The sequence below is a fragment of the Silene latifolia genome, chromosome Y (assembly GCF_048544455.1).
Source record: "Silene latifolia isolate original U9 population chromosome Y, ASM4854445v1, whole genome shotgun sequence".
NCBI classification, from domain to species: Eukaryota; Viridiplantae; Streptophyta; class Magnoliopsida; order Caryophyllales; family Caryophyllaceae; genus Silene; species Silene latifolia.
Genome location: NC_133538.1, coordinates 200641527 through 200660862, shown reverse-complemented (window position 1 = coordinate 200660862; position 19336 = coordinate 200641527). Strand labels below are relative to the sequence as shown.

The 19336-nt window shown below is 40.0% G+C and overlaps 1 protein-coding gene and 1 long non-coding RNA gene across 2 annotated transcripts; both read right to left on the bottom strand.

The window, feature by feature from the left end:
* Positions 1-6056: 6056 nt before the first annotated feature.
* On the bottom strand, positions 6057-8476 carry LOC141633326 (uncharacterized). Its single transcript, XR_012538105.1, has 6 exons — positions 8409-8476; positions 7406-7565; positions 7134-7247; positions 6870-7049; positions 6613-6779; positions 6057-6323 (listed from the first exon to the last, which is right to left on the bottom strand). It is a non-coding gene; the product is annotated as an uncharacterized LOC141633326 (long non-coding RNA).
* An 8668-nt stretch (positions 8477-17144) lies between these two features.
* LOC141629830 (uncharacterized) lies at positions 17145-19048 on the bottom strand. The gene is made up of 4 exons (XM_074442766.1): positions 18868-19048; positions 18485-18774; positions 17613-18374; positions 17145-17561 (listed from the first exon to the last, which is right to left on the bottom strand). Exons 1-4 carry the CDS (start codon positions 19046-19048, stop codon positions 17145-17147), a joined length of 1650 nt encoding a protein of 549 aa, XP_074298867.1.
* Between the last annotated feature and the right edge of the window lie 288 nt (positions 19049-19336).

Genomic DNA, 19336 nt, shown 5'->3' with positions numbered 1-19336 from the left:
TAAGAGAGAGTAAGGTAATTTATTGCTAATGAAGTATGTGACTTGAATTGGACCGACGTTACAAAATCAACGAAATCTTTAAAATGATATTACATGGGCTGATGGCACAACTTCGAGTTTGGCCCAAGTTCACCGTGTCTCCTGTAACGGCCGCATAATAAGCATATGCAGTTGGTCTTGCTTCAGAAGGGCCATTTTGGTTTAAAATAATAAGACTGGACTTTGTAATCATTTTACAGTCAAATGTGACCACTATTAGAAAATAAGTTACCATAAGCTGTAATATTGACTGTACCATTATGGTTACATTTCACCATAAATTGGTCACATATGCAGTCTGAAGTTTCAGACGAAAAGTGACCGTCTGAAACAAAAATGTGCGTAGCATATGATAAATAAGTTCATAAAATACAATTTCTACACATTTGTATTCTACACATACTATACAAAAACAATGTCTTGTTCAGTTGGTGTCTCCTAAAATGTTCATGTCCATCCCCAAGTGTAAAACGGGAAAATTACTACCTTATATGTAAACCGTAGACGGGACAGAGTTTGATATTTTATAGGCATTCTGTTTTTTTTTGTCCCATTAACTTATTTGACTCGTTTTATTGTTTAAGATAAATAAATCCATCTTAATCAAGAATTTGTTTAAATTTAGATATAACTGTTACAAGATTACACACATTTCGTACAAGTAGACTTGTTAATCGGGTCGAGCGGGTCGAGTCCCGGATCGGATAATGCGGGTTGGATCAGAATACGGGTCGGGTCGGATGCGGGCCAGGTCAAATACGGGTTGGGTCATACGGGTCACGGATCGGGTTAGGGTCAGAATACGAGTTAAGAAATAATTTCGAACGTTTTTTTTATTCAAAATAATTTTTTTTTTTTAAATTTCTAACGTTGAGTCAGCCACTAATTGACTTTTTAATTGTGTTGTAATTTTAAGTAATAATAAAATAATTTTTTAACTATTTTTTCAAATAATAATATATAAATATTAATATCTTAATAAAATTCTTAATTTACCTTTGAGCCAACGGGTCGAACCGCTCGGATCGGGTCTCGACCCTAAAATAACGGGTCATTTCAGGTTCAGATCAAACGGGTCGGCGGGTCGAAATTTTCGTGTCTTAACCCTGAAAAACGGATCGGATCGAATTTTCGGATCGGGTTAGAATTTGACAGGTCTACGTGCAAGTATACGTAGTAGTCACGCTATTAGACTATCAGTCTCAAAGCTAATAAGCATCAATTTGTACCTAACGTTGTTAGCGTAATATCCTCCGAATATTACGAGTCGTTAGAATATTATATTTTGATTGTGTTAATATTTGTATTACTGATTTACGGGAGTTTGTTTCGGAAATTAGCTAATTAGTTTCCTAGTTTCTAGCATCTTAGGTGTATATAAGTTCTGATTCTTTACGTAATACAAGACACAACATTTCTTCACAAAATCTTCTCTTGTTCACTGTTATCAGTTTCTACATGGTATCAGAGCAGGTAATTTTTTTTCCTGTTTTCAAATCGTTTTCTTTGATTTTTTTTTCTGTCATCCATCGTGGTTGATGACAAACAACAAAAGGACGTTGCTAATAGTAGTGGCCATACTATCAATCCCGTCTATGCTCTTTCCAGTCAGGACGGTACGGGGGCAAAGATTACACACGTCATTCTCACCGGACCGAACTACGAAGAATGGGCAAAGGGTTTTCGCGGCGCGTTAGGCGCCAAGAGGAAATTAGGGTTCATCAATGGAACTCTCCGGAAACGGCCTACTGATCCTACCGAATGGGACGATTGGGAGGCTGTCAATTATACTGTCATAGCATGGATTTTTAATACAATTGAATCCCGTCTTAGGTCGTCAATTTCATATCGCGAAGTTGCGTACGATCTATAGGAGGATATACGGTTGCGGTTCTCGGTGGCCAATGATATTAAGATCTATCAAATTCAATGCGATCTTGCCGATTGTAAACAAAAATCTGGTGAGTCCGTTATGGATTATTATGATAGAATTAAAAAATTGTGGGATGACATAAATGATTTTGATTCTTTACCCAACTGTGAGTGTTGCTCTAAGTGTGATTTGCAAGGCATCTTGCGAAAACGTCGCGAGGCTGATCAAGTACGAGGTTTCCTTATGGGCCTTGACTCCTTTTATGCTACTGTACATTCAAGTATTCTTGGTACCTCCCCTTTACCAGCTATGCAGATTGTGTATTCCCGTATCACTCAAGAGGAGGAGGTATGTAATGTGGTTCAGTCCCGGGAGGAGGCTGGAACCAATTCGATGGCTTGTGCCGTGAATAGCAGGCAGCAGCAGCAGAGGAGTGACGACACGAATCGACCTCGTTACAAGTGCACCATCTGTAACAAGGATGGGCATACGGCCAGCCGCTGTTGGGAGAAGATAGGCTTTCCTGTTGGACACCCGCGTCATTCTGCTCGGACAGGGGACTCCGCAGCAGCAGCTTCTACATCTAATTCCAAAGTTAACGCGGTTCTGGGTGAGGCTTCTCCTGTTGCTAATATGGTGAGATTGAATGGTAAGAATTCTTTCACGTGGATTATTGATACAGGTGCGTCGACCCATGTATGCTATAATGAAGCGCTATTTATTTTATGTGAAAGCATTGCTCCTATAAATATCGGTCTCCCAAATGGCACTAGTTTGATTGCTCGAAAGGCAGGAACGGTTCGACTCAATGACAGATTATCAATTTCTAATGTTTTATTCATTCCATCTTTCAAATGCAATCTTTTATCAGTCTCGCAACTTTTGTCCACTCAAAATCATTTTGTACAATTTTCTAATTTGCAATGTGTGATACAGGACCATGCCTCGACGACGATTGGAGTGGGTAATCTTTTGGATGGGCTATTCTACCTGATGATGGAGGAACCATGTCGTGTTAATGTTGTGACCGGACAAGACGATATAGAGTTGTGGCATAGGCGAATGGGACACCCATCCTCTCGGGTTATGAAGCACATCCCTTCTATTTCTAGTTTTAATAATTCTCAGTTGGATTCTTGTGATATTTGCTTTCGAGCTAAACAGTCTCGTACTCCATTTCCTTTAAGTGACAATAAAGCCAATAAATTGTTTGATTTAATTCATTGTGACGTTTGGGGTCCTTATCACCCTAACCGTGCTTGTGCTTCCCGTTATTTCTTATCTATTGTTGATGATTATTCCCGTTGTGTTTGGGTTTATTTGATGAAACCCAAGGACGAGGTCCCTCAATTACTTCGGAAATTATTTTCCCTAATTGACCGTCAATTTAATTGCAAGGTGAAAGTTGTACGGAGTGACAATGGGACGGAGTTCCGGGGAATTCTTCCTTATTTCCGTGAACATAGAATTTTATTTCAAACCTCAATGGTTAAAACGCCCCAACAAAATGCTCGGGTAGAGAGAAAACATAGGCATATATTAAATGTAGCACGAGCTTTACGTTTCCAAGGCTCGTTACCTATTGATTTTTGGGAGGAATGCGTGTTAACAGCGGCTCACTTAATTAATCGAACCCCAACACGAATTTTGGAAAATAAAACACCTTTTGAATTATTATTTGGCAAAGTTCCGGATATGAGTTTGATTCGTGTTTTCGGGTGCCTTTGTTATATTAAGAATATTTATTCACGTGATAAGTTTGATTCCCGAAGCCGCCGTAGTATTTTTCTTGGATACCCATTTGGTAAGAAAGGGTGGCATTTGTATGACCTTGAGACGGGAAACTATTTTCAGTCACGAGATGTTCGATTTATTGAAGAAAAATTCCCATTTGCTTTGTCTGATAGCGAGTTGCAGACCCATGATCCTCTAGATGAAGAGTCTGATAGTGTGCTCTTTGGTGATGATACACCCGTGGGTGACAATCAGCATGGTGTTCGGGGGGGACAAAGCAGCAACAACAGCCCTTTGTCGATGTTCCAGAGGACACGGGTACACAGCCCACGCAACAGGTTTCTTTGGACATTCTAGAGGACACAGGTACACAGCCTGCACGGGAACCTCCGACGAACACAGCGGCTCCGGATCAGAATATTGCTTGAAATAACAGTGATGGGAACGAGCCTAATGTTGACGAGGATCCTAGTGATGGTGATAATAACAGCGAGGTAACTGATGACGAAATGGGTCGAGGAAAACGAATAAAATTCGATAATCCTCATCACAAAGACTTTGTGCGCTAGGATAAGATCAAGCAAAACATTAACACGACTTTGGTCCCTTCAGGCCCGTCACCCACTCTAGCGTCTGTCACAGGTACTTCGTACCTATTGCTAATTATGTTAATTGTCAAAAAATTTCCTCTGCCCATCAACATTTTCTCGCAGCTATTACAAATGACACGGAACCCGCTTCCTTTAAAGAAGCTATCCGTGATCCCACATGGAAGAAAGCAATAGAAGAGGAAATTGAAGCGTTAGAAACTAATGAAACTTGGTCCGTAGTGGATTTACCACCCGAGAAAACCACTATTGGATGTATGTGGGTTTATAAAATAAAGCGAAAATCTGACGGCTCAATTGAACGTTACAAAGCAAGACTTGTTGTGCTTGGCAACCATAAAAAAGAAGGGATTGATTTTGCTGAAACTTTTGCTCCTATTGTAAAAATGGTTACGGTCCGAACTTTTCTTGCTGTCGCTGCCATCAACAATTGGGAGTTGCACCAAATGGATGTTCAAAATGCATTTCTTCATGGTGATTTACTAGAAGAAGTTTACATGCGGCTCCCACCCGATTTTAGTCATGGGCTACAAGGAAAAGTTTGCCGTCTCCATAAATCATTATATGGCCTTCGACAATCTCCACGGTGCTGGTATGCTAAGCTTGCCTCGGCTTTGTATGAGTATGGTTTTTCTCATAGTCCGTCTGATCATTCTTTATTTGTTTACCGTAAAGGTGACATTGTGCTTAATATTCTTGTGTATGTTGACGACTTGGTAATTGCTGGCAATAGTGGTGTTGCTATTAATGATTTTAAACGTAAGTAGTTGCTTTCGTATGAAAGACTTGGGTAAATTGAAGTATTTTTTGGGCCTCGAAGTAGCACGGAATTCCAGCGGTATTTTTCTTTGTCAACGAAAATATACCCTCGACTTGTTGGCAGAAACGGGTCTTTTGGGCTCTAAACCCGCTCCCGCTCTTATGGAGGAGAAGCATGAGCTTGCTCTAAAAGTAGAGCCGTTATTTGCCGAGCCTACCAAGTATCGTCATCTTGTTGGCAAGTTGATTTATCTTACTCTTACTCGTCCGGAGATTACTTATTCGGTTCATATTTTGTCACAATTCATGCAAACCCCGTCTCAGGCCCATTGGGACGTTGTTGTCCGTGTGGTTCGGTATCTGAAAGGGAATCCGGGACAGGGTATATTATTACGAGCTGACACTGCTATGGTGCTTGAAGCTTATTGTGATGCCGATTATGACAGTTGTCCTATCAGTCGCCGTTCTCTGACTGCATACTTCGTTACTCTCGGCGATTCTCCCATATCTTGGAAGACTAAGAAACAAGCTACTGTGTCTCGCTCTTCTGCTGAATCTGAATACCGTGCCATGGCTTCCGCTACATGTGAAATTCTTTGGTTGAAAGGCTTACTTCGAAGTATGGGTTTTGAACATCCGGGGGCTATCATGCTCCATTGTGATAGTCAAGCAGCTATTCATATTTCTAATAATCCCGTGTTTCACGAAAGAACCAAGCACATTGAGATTGATTGCCATTTTGTTCGTAACGAAATTTTGCGGGTACCATCCTTCCGTCTTATGTACATACAAGTACTCAATTAGCTGACATACTCACAAAGGCTCTCGGGCGTGTCCAGTTTCATCGGCTACTGGGCAAGTTGGGCATTGCGAACCCCCATGCTCCAACTTGAGGGGGGTGTTAGCGTAATATTCTCCGAATATTACGAGTCGTTAGAATATTATATTTTGATTGTGTTAATATTTGTATTACTGATTTACGGGAGTTTGTTTAGGAAATTAGCAATTTAGTTCTGATTCTTTACGTAATACAAGACACAACATTTCTTCACAAAATCTTCTCTTGTTCACTGTTATCAGTTTCTACAAACGTTAAACCGCAATTGTGTTACACAACCAAAATTTAATTGCAAACGCAATTCTGAATTCCCATTATATTTTGATCTTTATTACTCTCATTCTACCGTATTAGTGACATGCTGAGCATCAACACAAACGAAAAAACACAGGTGAATACAATGTGATGGCGCGAGTATCTTCTTCGGTTGAATATTTGTATTAGCTGCTACAACACCACAGCTCTCACCATCCTGTAATCAAACCGAACCCGGTAAAATTAGGTATCAGTCAAACAAAAAACTCGTGCATTAGTGGCAAAAATAAACCTTGGATCCTATTTAGAGGCGTCCCTGAATAAATTTCCCCTACGAAATTGTTCAATTTTTGCAATTTATTTGTTGTCATTATGGTTTGCAATCCCGCATTTGTCATCAATTTGCATTTCTATCCACATCCCGGTGAAAAAAAAAAACAAAAAAAAACAAACAAGGAAATTTGTTCGTGGACGAGGGGATTAACAGTAAAAAATGAGGTACTTACCACTATGATGGGTTCTAAATTCGACTTATGTCACGACCAAAGAGTAGAGTAGTGAACCAGTTAATAGCTACATAGAAATGATTCCTCCAGCTTATGACTCGAGTAAGATATGCAGACCGCCAGATAAACCAACTCGGGAAACCTTTCAACGACAAGCCTTTTGAGTCCTGGAGAATATTAGCTTATCGGTAAGTGTATCTGTCGAATGCTTAGAAAGGAAACCACAGCTTTTGATGTTAACAGATGCGGAGTATTACCTTGCTCTGCCTGATATCCAATAGTGCCTTGTAACTACCAATAGTTGCCATCGACCCGAGATGTTTGTAAACAAAAGAATTGCCCAAATCGAGATCTTTGGTGCTGTTTGCATGTCCTCCACCGGCTTTACCAATCCTGTTCAACAGCCTGGCTACATACTTGCCTTGACGCTCAGCTACCTTTGAAGCGAGTACATTCATCAGTTAGACAATACAGCATGACGATAAAATGGTTCAAACACACGACATCAGCTTGTATTGTACCTGAGCAAGAGCAGGGAGAACTGGTTTGCTGTACTTTCAAGAAATCCAGCAGAGTCACCGATTGCATACACATCCTTGACAGAGGGAACACGTAGCCAATCATCAATGCCAATCCTATAAACGGAAGTAGACATCACAAGAGAAACAAGTATTAGAAAAGACATGTAGATGGTGGGTGGCATGAACAGGGTCTGACAGCTATAAGGATCTACACAAGAATACAAGATCAATAATGACCTTTCTGAAACACGTCAACCGAAAGTATGACTGACCTTCCACCCGGCGACTTTGGGAATCCTAGCTCCTTCACAAAAGGGGAAGGTCCAACCCCTGTAGACCATACTAGAAGCCTATAGGGAACCTCACTACCGTCACTTAGGATTAATTTATCAGGCTGGACATCCTTCACAACTCCACGAACTAGTCGAACTCCTGACCGAAGAAATATGCTATTAAAATATGATAGGGATAGAGGCATTAAGTATAACTAGGTTCTACTGTTCTAGCATGACTGCACGAATGCTCCTGGAGTACATTTACGTAGCCAGTAGTATCTAAAACATTCAACTTAGGATACTGGCAAAAAGATTGTTATGCTACAGCCACTATTTATACTTTCAGATTGTTGTAATGAAAATTTTGCCTTGCTCAGAAATTTACAGTAAAACAGTTCACATGCAAACAGACTATGATGATAGATGCCAGTAAAACAGAATTTCAGATAATCATGGCCTCATGGGGCCTGAGCGAAAAGCGAGAAAGATGAACTACTTCACTGATAACATCATTTGTACGCAAATGAACAGCAGTATGCCAGTATATCAGTGTAAGAAAAATCCCCCAGTCTGGTTCCTCTTACCTATTTGGTCTCAGGTTACCATATTTTTCTACCCAAAGAGCTCAAGCAATATACAAGAGATAAAACAAAATAAAAAGAATAAAACACATACAGAATTACAATATGTAATTGATTAATAGGGAAGGAACAAAATCAGGTTTCTCCCCTTTTGTTTTTCACTATTTCTTTTCTTTTTTTCGCATTTTGAGGTGTGCGTTCACCCATGGATGATTCTAAAGGATGATTCATGTCAGCCGACCCCAAATCATTTTGGGATTAAGGCTGTGATGTTGTTGTTGTTGTTGAACAAAACCAGATTTCGTTAGGAGATAGATTAGACATGAAGAATTGAAGATATGGATTGCATAAATCCTAGTACAGCAAAGACGAAACGTCGAAACCAACGTCACAAATTTAGGTGTTGTACGGCCTTGTACCTTAGTCAGCTGTTTCACAGCGTAGTGTCTCAGGCGGTCATCAAAAGAGGATAAGATTTCATTTGCCTGCACAGAAATGGTAATTCAGTATCATCGAAAATCAAAAGCGGTTAGGATTTCATTTGCCTGTACACAAATGGTAATTAGGTAACATCGACAGTTTATATTAATGACAGACGGACAGATTATGTTGAATTACATCCATATCGAAAGATCCTAAGAAAATCCAAAACTTTCAATAGAATTGCAAGCTTAACTAAGTCACTTGCATCATCAGGGTCTCAAATCAGTTAACAGGTCGGTGATAATTGGACGAGTAAATGTAAATTTGATAGGGCTCCTCATTTCTCGATTTCACAAGTTATAATCCCTCCTTCCATTTGGAATCAATACATTTTCCTTTTTGGATATTCAAATCAATTCACTGAATTTCCACTTCGGACAAGAAATAACCCAACAAAATATCACATACCGAGTACTCTCTAAGAAATCGCTGCTAAAATTTTGGCCCAAAAGCATATACAAACTACAGTGAGTTCAAGCGAATGGAGCAAGTATATATTATTGGTTCACACTAGATGAAGTCTCTCAATTTCTGCTAACCTAAAAGGAGGAAACGGAAACTGAAAGAGTGAAAGTTACCGAATCAGACCTCAATCAACGTAACAACAATGTAACATGTATGTAATCTTTGACATGAGCATATCTTTGATGAACATCTTTCATAATGAATTCACTAAGCTCGCCACTAAACTCTACCCCGGTAGGACCGCCTCCTACCACAACACAATGCAGGAGCCGCTGTTTCTCCTCCTCAGCAACACCTAAAGTAACAAAGTGACAGGCTATAGTGGTATGCCTCAAATTAACAATTTATATCACTTAAATCCTAATACTAAACGGTAGTAAAGCGGAAATAAGGGTCGAACCAAGGGAATCAGATTAACAATTTATGCAATTTATAATGTAGGAAAGGTCGATCTTTAATATAGTAACAAAAGGGGAGGTTTGAGTTGATTTTCTAATAAACTAAGATTAATAGCTAACGCAAATTGAGTAATAAAACTAATGACTTTTGGTGTATCAAATGATTTAAAAGGGTCTTAGAGCCAAGCATATATCCACACCCAATAACAATTGATCACTGTAAGACGGTTTCAATTACTAATCTTGATTACTCTATCGTGAATGACAAATTCCAATTCTCCTTACGAATAGTTAATTAAAACGAATCCGTTTTAATCAACCTTAATCGTTAAACAACCTTAACAATCCAGGTTCAAGATTTAATCCAACAAAGAAGAATATAAAATAGAGAACTCGATAGAGAATAAATAATGCATACAATCCAATTGCACTTTAGATATTTATGTGAATCGCTTCAAGTACTAATATCAACGTATCCCGTTCAATATTAATTCCTAGTCACACTTAGCGTAGAGTTAATCAATAAATCCTATTCAATTAACAATACTAACAATAGAATGACGAAATCAATCACTAGTTGTACACCTAGCAATAATCAATCAACATTCATAAAATTAATAACTAAGCAATTCACAATAATCAAGACAAGAAATTAAAACATTCAAACTCACAATCGTATTAAGAGCGCTTCAATTGCTTGAATCCAAGAAGAAAGATTAGTTACGCATCGTCTGCTAATAAAAATAATAGGGTTTTCTCTTCTCAAAGTTGTGTAAGTTTCTTACTAAAGATGTCTCACCAATTATATGGAGTAGTATTAAGGTAAATAATTAAAGTAGGAAATAAAGTACTAAAAAATAATAATAATAATAATAATAATAATAATAATAATAAAATTCATCGGAACAAACCGAGTCAAATAAGGAAACAAAACACGAGTCTTTAATTGGACGCAAAGCTGGACGCAGACATAAGCAGGCGCGCGCCTTGGTCGCGCATAGCTCGAATGCAGGTCGCACATAGCTCACGCATAGCTGCTGCCACATCCCTTTTCTTTTGATTTATGCGCGCTCAATTAGCGCACCTTAAGCGCACACGTCTCATGTATCTTCATAGCTATCCGGGCCCATCTTTCCTCGAACTTGGAGTCCGTTTTAAACTTGTAAAACCAGCCCAATAGCTAATTAAAGCTCACTAACAAATAACCTGCAATTAAACTCCATAACACTACTTCAAACCGTCAAAACCATACTAATTCGCTCCAAATAACTACGACTAAATGAGTCGTATCAAATTCCCCATGCTTGAACTTTTACTCGTCCTCGATGTAAAACCAAAGGACACAATGAAAAAGTACAACAACACCAGCTCAAACCTAGCACATGGTAGAAAAATGACCGACAACAAGAATGCTCACTTCCCTCTCACGCCCTCCAAAGCTTCCTCGAATAAGAAACCAAACCACCAGTACTCACTCAAAGCAACATGTATATAGCAGCTCATCTCATAAATTTTCCGCATCTTCAAAATAAAATAAAGTAACGTAACAATCATGGTGAAAAGAGGTCACCACAATACAACAATACAAAGCAATGCTACGCCCCTTATTGCTCCAACCTAAATACATTCATATGGCATTAAAATGTGACATGCCCACTACTAGCAAGGCATGTCTAACCACTAGAATCTCCAAGCCAAGAAAATCAATCTAACCTCCTCTACCTCAGCACAACAACACAAAGCCAACAATCGCATAAAGACAGTGCAAACAACAACAACAACAACGCACAGCGATTCTTCTCACCTTAGCCACTAGTCCTGCCCGACCGACCTTCTTTAGCACCCTTCTTAAGACGCCACACCAAAAACAGGACACAAAAATTAGTGTGAAATGGATTTTTTTTTCTAAATCTCTCATTTTGCCTAGAGCGCCCGCCCTTGCGGGTTTTCACTCTAGCTATTTTCCTCACACTACTCTCGTGGCACGCATCTCAATTCTTCATTTTACCCGGAGCGCCCTCTCGGGTTTTCACTCCGTCCTCGGCCACTTTTCCCATTTTTGCCTAGGCGCCCTTTCGGATTTTCACCTAGCCGGGTACTTCTCTTTTTGTTTTTTCTCATTTTTTTTTCAATTTTTCTTTCGTTTTTTCTGTATTTTTTTTTATTTTTTTGCTATTTTTTTTGGTATAAAGCAAATTAAATTAAAAGTGACGGACTAAAATATGTACAATAGTGAATATACCCCTCCCCATGCTTGAACTCAACATTGTCCCCAATGTTGTACGGGAACACAAACGAAAAGGGAAGGGGCATACTACTAGCTAGGAAGAAGGAGACCCGAAGAGCGACGGGTCTGCCGGGCTCTAGCACGAGCCTCTCTGTCAAAAAGTCTCTTAGCCAACTCCGCATACAAGGTAGCTGCAGCGGGTGTGTAAGAACTCGGGTACATAGCTGTAAACATGTCTCCCATGGCACGGTGAAGTGCCAAACACTCCCTGATCGCATCATGAACACTTTCAATCTCATCCCGCAATTCTTCTAACTCAAGCTCTACATGGTCTCTCCAAGTAACGTCACCAAACGCCTCTCTACCGCCACTACCTTCACCATCATGATCCTTCTCGTCGCCATCAGGCTCAGGTTCCTCCGAACCATCAGCCTCCGCCATCACTAAATCCGTACTAGCAACTCCAGTAGTACTCTTCTTTTTTGAGGTGACTGGAACAAGCAGCTCCGGAGGGTCCATGGGAATGAATATATCGCTGTGACGCGGTCCCACTGGAATCACCATTCCCTCCGGGCGAGGTAGTCTCAAGTAAGCTTCCTTCTTAACAGTTCCTAACAGCAAAGCATAGGCTAACTCCTCACAATCAATGCGACCCAACATTTGCATATGGCAGCACATGGACTCAATGGTCAAAGAAGAGATCCCGTGGACGCGATCTCGTGGGTCTAACTCATACCCCAAATGCGTAGCAAGCAAAGTCACCATGCCTCCCATAGGAATCTTACCAGTTTTGACACTCCGAATATCAACACACATTGGAACAAATTCACTCCCCCAATCTGGTCGACCTACTCCTTCCGGCCCCATACCCCACAACATGTTAATCTCACTCCGGTTGATATTAGTAGGTTCTCCTTGGCGCAAGAATGTCATGACAAGGACACGGTGAATAAAGCGGAATGTCGGGTGAGGTATCCTAGAACTTTTCTGGGTGTGACCATCATTACACTGATGAGTAAGTGCATACCAAAACTCATTCGTAGGCCGCCAAGAACAACCAAATTTCAACTCTCTATATCACTCTTGGGGCTACACCAAATATTTCCCTCAAAGCAGGATAGGATAAGACGGTTTCTTTGTTCATTAACTGAAATTTAATGCTAGGGGGTCACTCTCATGCACCTGCTCAACGGTGGATAAGAACTCCAGCGTTAATCTCTTATACGTGTCAGCCTTCTTATTCAAAAATTCACTCAACCCAGCCCGTTCTAACAATATCCTCCACCGCCTCAAGGACTCCCAACTGTCTCAATGCCTCTCTGTCAAGAAATTTGGTTACGCGGATGGTTCTTTTGGGAAGTATAAGGGCTCTCTAGTATAGTATTTCTATTGAACCTCAGTCAGAGTACATCCCATATAATCGACAGCTAGATGGTTGGCACTAGCACGTGAGGTACTAGTGCTGGCCTTTGGGGTAGTTTTTGTAGCTTTTCGAGGCGGGTTTTTTCGTTTTGTGGTCATTTTACGACACTGTCAGCAACCTGCAACAAAAACAATAACAATTTCACAACTCCTCAATCCAACAACGAGATTCCTCCAAAATACCAACACTCCACAAAGACTCACGACAAAACCCGACACAACACTCACAACACAACTCCCTTTTAATTCCGTAAATTCACAAAATAGCAACAACACAATAACCTCGACAACACACCCCTTAGAATCGTCCAACACCAACAATACAAAGAAGAATAACGCAAAGAAACACTCCCGACACTTCACAAAAGTAATCGCACGGTCTCCCCGCAACTCAAAAACACGCACAAAACTACAAAAAAGAATGATACGATTCAAATAATTCAATTTATGCAATTAGAAAAGGAACACATAAAGACACGAGTAAAACTTGAAACGCGTCGAAACAGATGCAACAAACCCAAATCAGTCCTCAAAATTGCCTCAACTGAGAAGTAAATTTCCCATTCATAAATTAGGGTTATAAAACCCAAGTTTTCGTCCCAATTTCAGCAACAAAGGGGCGTAATTTAAGCAAGAAAGGATCGAACTTACACGAATTGGGGGAGAAATTGCTGAGTTTGCTGCAATTTCAGAATTAGGGTTAGAAAACCCTTAATTTTGCGGACCAAATTCGGCTGTTGGAACGAATTGCAACTGTAAAAGAACGAATTGAAACGGCTTGCAGCTATAATTCCCAATTGCTTCGAGAAATTAGGGTTATAAACCCCAATTTTTTTTCCAGAAATTAGGGTTATAAAAAAAATCAATTTTTCGCACAAATTCTGAGCAGGATGGGACGATTTTCGAAATATCAATGGATGAATTCAGGTAATTGCGATTGTTTAGGGATTTTCGGAAATTGGAGCAGTAATTTGTGGGAGGGATTTGGAAAGAAGAAAGGATTGATGTTTGAATGGATTGATTTTAGGAAATAGGAAGAAGAAAGGAAAGAGTCGCCCAAGGAAATTAAATAATTTCCATACCCGAGTGATAAGGTGACATACCAATGTGAATGTAAAGTGTGCCTTGAGTGTACATCGAGCGCGCGTCGAGTGCGCTTAAGGTGAACCTGGGTCGCGAAATAGGGACTGCCCCGTTACTTATGCGCGACAGAATAGTGCGCTTGAGGTTCACCTATGGCACGCAATACTTAACTCTCCGTCTTGAAATATCATTCGACGTACCTAGCATACATAATAAACCGTCAACATGAATTTAAAATAAGTAATAAAAAGAAACATAATAAAATTTCTAATTACTAATTAAATGAAATAAATTAACTAATTATAAAAGCTAAAGAAATATTACAAAGAAAAAGGATACAAAACCCCGGGTTGCCTCCCGTTAGCGCTTTTGTTTATAGTCATTTGCTCGACTTAGTGGTGAAATTAATCTTCATAAATGGGGTCGTAGAGATCCAGTGACTCTACCACCTCAATCTCGACACCATCATGATAGGGCTTCAGTCTTTGCCCATTTACTTTTAGCACTTTATCCATCGTCGGATCTCGTACCTCAACTGCACCATGAGGATAAACATTAGTAATTATAAGTGGACCGATCCAACGAGATTTCAACTTACCTGGAAATAGACGAAAGCGGGATTGGAATAAAAGGACTTTTTGACCAACTTTAAAGTCCCGTCTCAATATCATCTTGTCATGCCAAGCTTTCGTTCTTTCTTTGTAAGTAACTGCATTCTCATATGATTCAAGTCGGAGCTCTTCCAACTCTTGCAATTGCAATTTCCGATGCAACCCCGCGTCATCCAAGCTCATATTAAAGCTCTTTATTGCCCAATATGCTTTATGCTCCAATTCTACAGGTAAATGACACGCTTTCCCAAACACAAGTTGATAAGGTGACATACCAATTGGGGTTTTATAGGCCGTTCGATATGCCCATAATTCATCATCTAATCTCAAGCTCCAATCCTTCCGATTAGGATTCACCGTCTTCTGAAGGATAGATTTAACTTCTCTATTGGACACTTCAGCTTGTCCATTGGTTTGCGGATGATATGCCGTGGAAACTTTATGAGTAACACAATACTTTTTGAGCAAAGCACTAATTATCTTGTTGACAAATGAGTTCCACGGTCACTTATCAAGGCCTTTGGAATTCCAAATCGAGCAAATATGTTAGCCTTGATAAAATCCGCCACCACCTTGGAGTCATCGGTCTTAGTGGGAATAGCCTCCACCCACTTAGACACATAATCTACCGCCAACAATATGTAAAGATTTCCATATGAACTTGGAAAAGGACCCATGAAATCAATCCCCCAAACATCAAAAATCTCACAGTTAAGCATGTAACTTTGAGGCATCTTATTCTTTCGGGAAATAATGCCTACTCTTTAGCAATTGTCACAAGTTTGACAAAATCCATAAGCATCTCTAAACAAAGAAGGCCAATAAAACCCATAATCTAACACTTTTCTCGCAGTTCTTCTTGCACCAAAGTGGCCACCACAAGCATGTGAGTGGCAAAATGTAAGGATATAGGCCATCTCATTCTCCGGTATACACCTCCTTATGATTTGGTCGGAACAATGCTTCCACAAATAAGGCTCATCCCACACATAATACTTCGCATCACTACGAAGCTTCTCTTTTTGAGATTTAGAAAAACCTTGTGGAAATTTAGAAGAGCAAAGAAAATTTACAAGATTGGCATACCATGGCTCTACGGATCGAATAGCGAACAAGCTCTCATCAGGAAATAATCCTTTCACCGGATTTTTCTCATGTGGATTTGCATCAACATCCACTAACCTGCTCAAATGGTCTGCTACAACATTTTCTGCTCCCTTCTTATCTTTCACCTCCAAATCAATTCACTAAGCAATAGAATCCATCTTATCAATCTCGGCTTAGATTCTTTCTTCGCCATCAAGTGGCGCAGTGCTGCATGATCTGAAAATACCACCAGTTTTGTACCAAGTAAATAGGACCGGAATTTTTTCAAAGCAAAAACAATTGCTAGAAGCTCCTTCTCAGTTGTGGTGTAATTTCGTTGTGCTTCATTTAGGGTCATGGATGCATAATGAATAACATGGGAAGCCCTCCCATTATTTTGACCCAACACCGCTCCCAAAGCATAATCACTCGCGTCACACATGATCTCAAAGGGAAGAGACCAATCCGGTGCTTGAATAATTGGAGCGGAAGTAAGCCTACCTTTCAACTCATCAAAAGCCTCCTTACAAGCCTTGTCAAAGATGAAATCTGTCTCCTTTTGCAACAGCTTGCATAAGGGTGAAGCGATCTTAGAGAAATCCTTGATGAACTCCACGGTAAAAACCTCGCATGACCAAGAAAAGATCGAACTTCGCGAACATTAGTAGGGTAAGGTAGAGACAAAATAGTATCAATCTTAGCTTTATCTACCTCAATACCTCTCGAAGACACAACATGTCCAAGTACTATACCTTGTTCCACCATAAAGTGACACTTCTCAGAATTCAAAACAAGGTTAGTATCAATAAAACGCTTAAGAACAAGAGATAAATGATGTAAACAAGTATCAAAAGAATCACCATGCACCATAAAATCATCCATAAATACCTCAATGAAGCGTTCAACATACTCAGAAAATATGCTAACCATACATCGCTGAAAGGTAGCAGGTGCATTACAAAGTCCAAAAGGCATACGTCGATACGCAAAGGTACCAAAAGGACAAGTAAATGTGGTTTTCTCTTGATCCTCAGGGGCAATAGCTATTTGAAAATACCCTGAATACCCATCTAGAAAGCAATAATACACCTTGCCCGCTAGTCTTTCAAGCATTTGGTCAATAAAGGGAAGAGGAAAGTGGTCTTTTCTAGTTACCGCATTCAACCTACGATAATCTATACAAACCCTCCACCCGTTTTGGATCCTAGTAGGTACAAGCTCACCATCTTTGTTCTCAACTACGGTCACCCCAGACTTTTTAGGGACTACTTGGGTAGGACTCACCCATTTACTATCAGAAATAGGATAAATCATACCTACTTGAAGCAATTTGAGAACTTCTTTCCTCACTACCTCCATCATAGGAGGGTTCAATCGACGTTATGGTTGCCTTACCGGTTTAGCGTCATCCTCTAGCAAAATCCGGTGCATACAAGTACTTGGACTAATGCCCTTGATGTCGGCAATAGTCCAACCAATAGCTAATTTGTTCTCCACAAGTACATATTTCAACCTTACTTCTTGTTCCTCGGTGAGCTTACTAGAGATGATAACAGGAAGTGTTTCTCCCTCACCAAGGAAGATATACTTCAAATGCTCAGGTAGAGCCTTAAGTTCTACCATAGGTGCCTGCAAAACAGATGGCAACAATTTCTCCGAAGGAACAGTTAATGGCAACTTATTATTAAAATCCAAAGGAAGCTCCTCTAACTTATGTAAATCGGCCACAACCTCCTTCAAGTCAGCAGAAAAAACATATTCTACCTCTTGACCATCCACACTATTTTCCAAAGCTACCTACAACTCATCATCACCATTAAAACCAAAGAAATTTTGGGCCAAAGGGACAATAATGTCAATAAAATTCAAAGAGTGGTAATCATCAGGATATTTCATAGCATCAAAGATGTTAAACTGCACCACTTGACCACTAGACTCCATAGTCATAGACCCACTAGATACATCAATCTTAGTGCTAGCAGTTTTCAAGAATGGCCTACCTAACAGAATAAGAGCCGCATGTTTATCATGTTCCATGTCTAGCACATAAAAATCAGCAGGAAAGATAAGATTATCAACCAAAACAATTACATCCTTAACAATCCCTTTCGGGTAGACATTCGATCTATCAGCTAACTGGATAACAACACTAGTAGCATGTAGAGGACCAAGTTTCATAGATTCATATAAGGAGTAAGGCATCACATTAATAGAAGCTCCTAAATCTAGCCTGGCCTTTTGAATCTTGGTGTTTCCAATGGTGCAAGGGATAGTGAACATGCCCGGATCACTACACTTAGTGGATAATTTTCTTTGAAACATAGCGGATACATGTTCACTAACCTTCACTTTCTTCACCCCTTCCAGCTTGTTATTCCTTTTAATAGTACACAATTCCTTTAAGAATTTTGCATATTTAGGAATACTTTTCAAAAGATTAAGAAGGGGAATGTTTACCTCACACTTTTGGAATACCTCATAAATGTCCTTGTCGTGCTCAAAGTGGTGAGTCCTCTTAAGTGCACCAGGAAAGGGTACCTCTGGTTCCACCACCGGTATAGAAGAGGGAATATGCTCCTTCTCCTTAACAATAGAAGCTTCTTCACCTTCCTTGATCACTATATCTTCCTCTATTTCATGAATCACCGGTTCCTTGGCTTTTCTTTCACTTTCTCAGCCTCCACTAATTGTCTCCCATTTCTCAAAGAGACTGCGCTCACATTCTTTGGATTCACCACCGTTTGAGATGGTAGTGCAGTAGAATCTCTAGCCTCCAACCTATTAATTGCGAGCCACCGACTAACCCGATTTTCAAGATTCTTAAAATTTTGCTTATTATCTGCTCTATCTTGAGTAACACTGAGAGTAAGAGCCCGAATCATATCCTCCATGGACATTGATGAACTCGGTGGTGCTTGTTCAGCTGCTTGTTGAGGCACTTGTTGATTAAATTGTTGTCCTTGTGGTCTTTGGAGAAACTGACCTCTAGGAGGGCCAGACGATGAACCGGCTTGAGAATTTCCCCAACGAAAGTTAGGGTGAGCCTTTCATCCTTCATTATAGGTCTTGGAATATGGATCTCATTTCCTGTTATTTGTAGTACTCTCCCAAACACCATTCACTTCTTCTTGGCCACTTTCTCGCAAGTAAGGACACAAATCATTATGGTGACCCTCAGTAGCGCATATGCCACAAACAGTAGCAATTTGTCTCCCAGATAACATGTCACAGAGAGTGGAAACAATATTATCAACCTTTTCCTCTAAACCAGGACTAACACCCATAGCATTCACTCCTCTTCGTGATGGTTTCCTCTCAAACTGTCTAGAGGTCTCACTAGCTCGGGAATAACCTCCCAAGCCTCATCTGATTTTTGTTGGCTATATTTCCTCCACAAGCAGTGAATCATGCGACGGTCATCTTGGTTCACCCACCACAAAATACATAATGAGATCCTGATCAGAGTAACCATGGTAAGGGCAACTAGAAAAGAGCTTCTTAAATTTCTCAAGATACTCATACATAGTTTCCTCGTCTTGTTGTTCAACATTACTGATGGCTCTTTTCAGCTG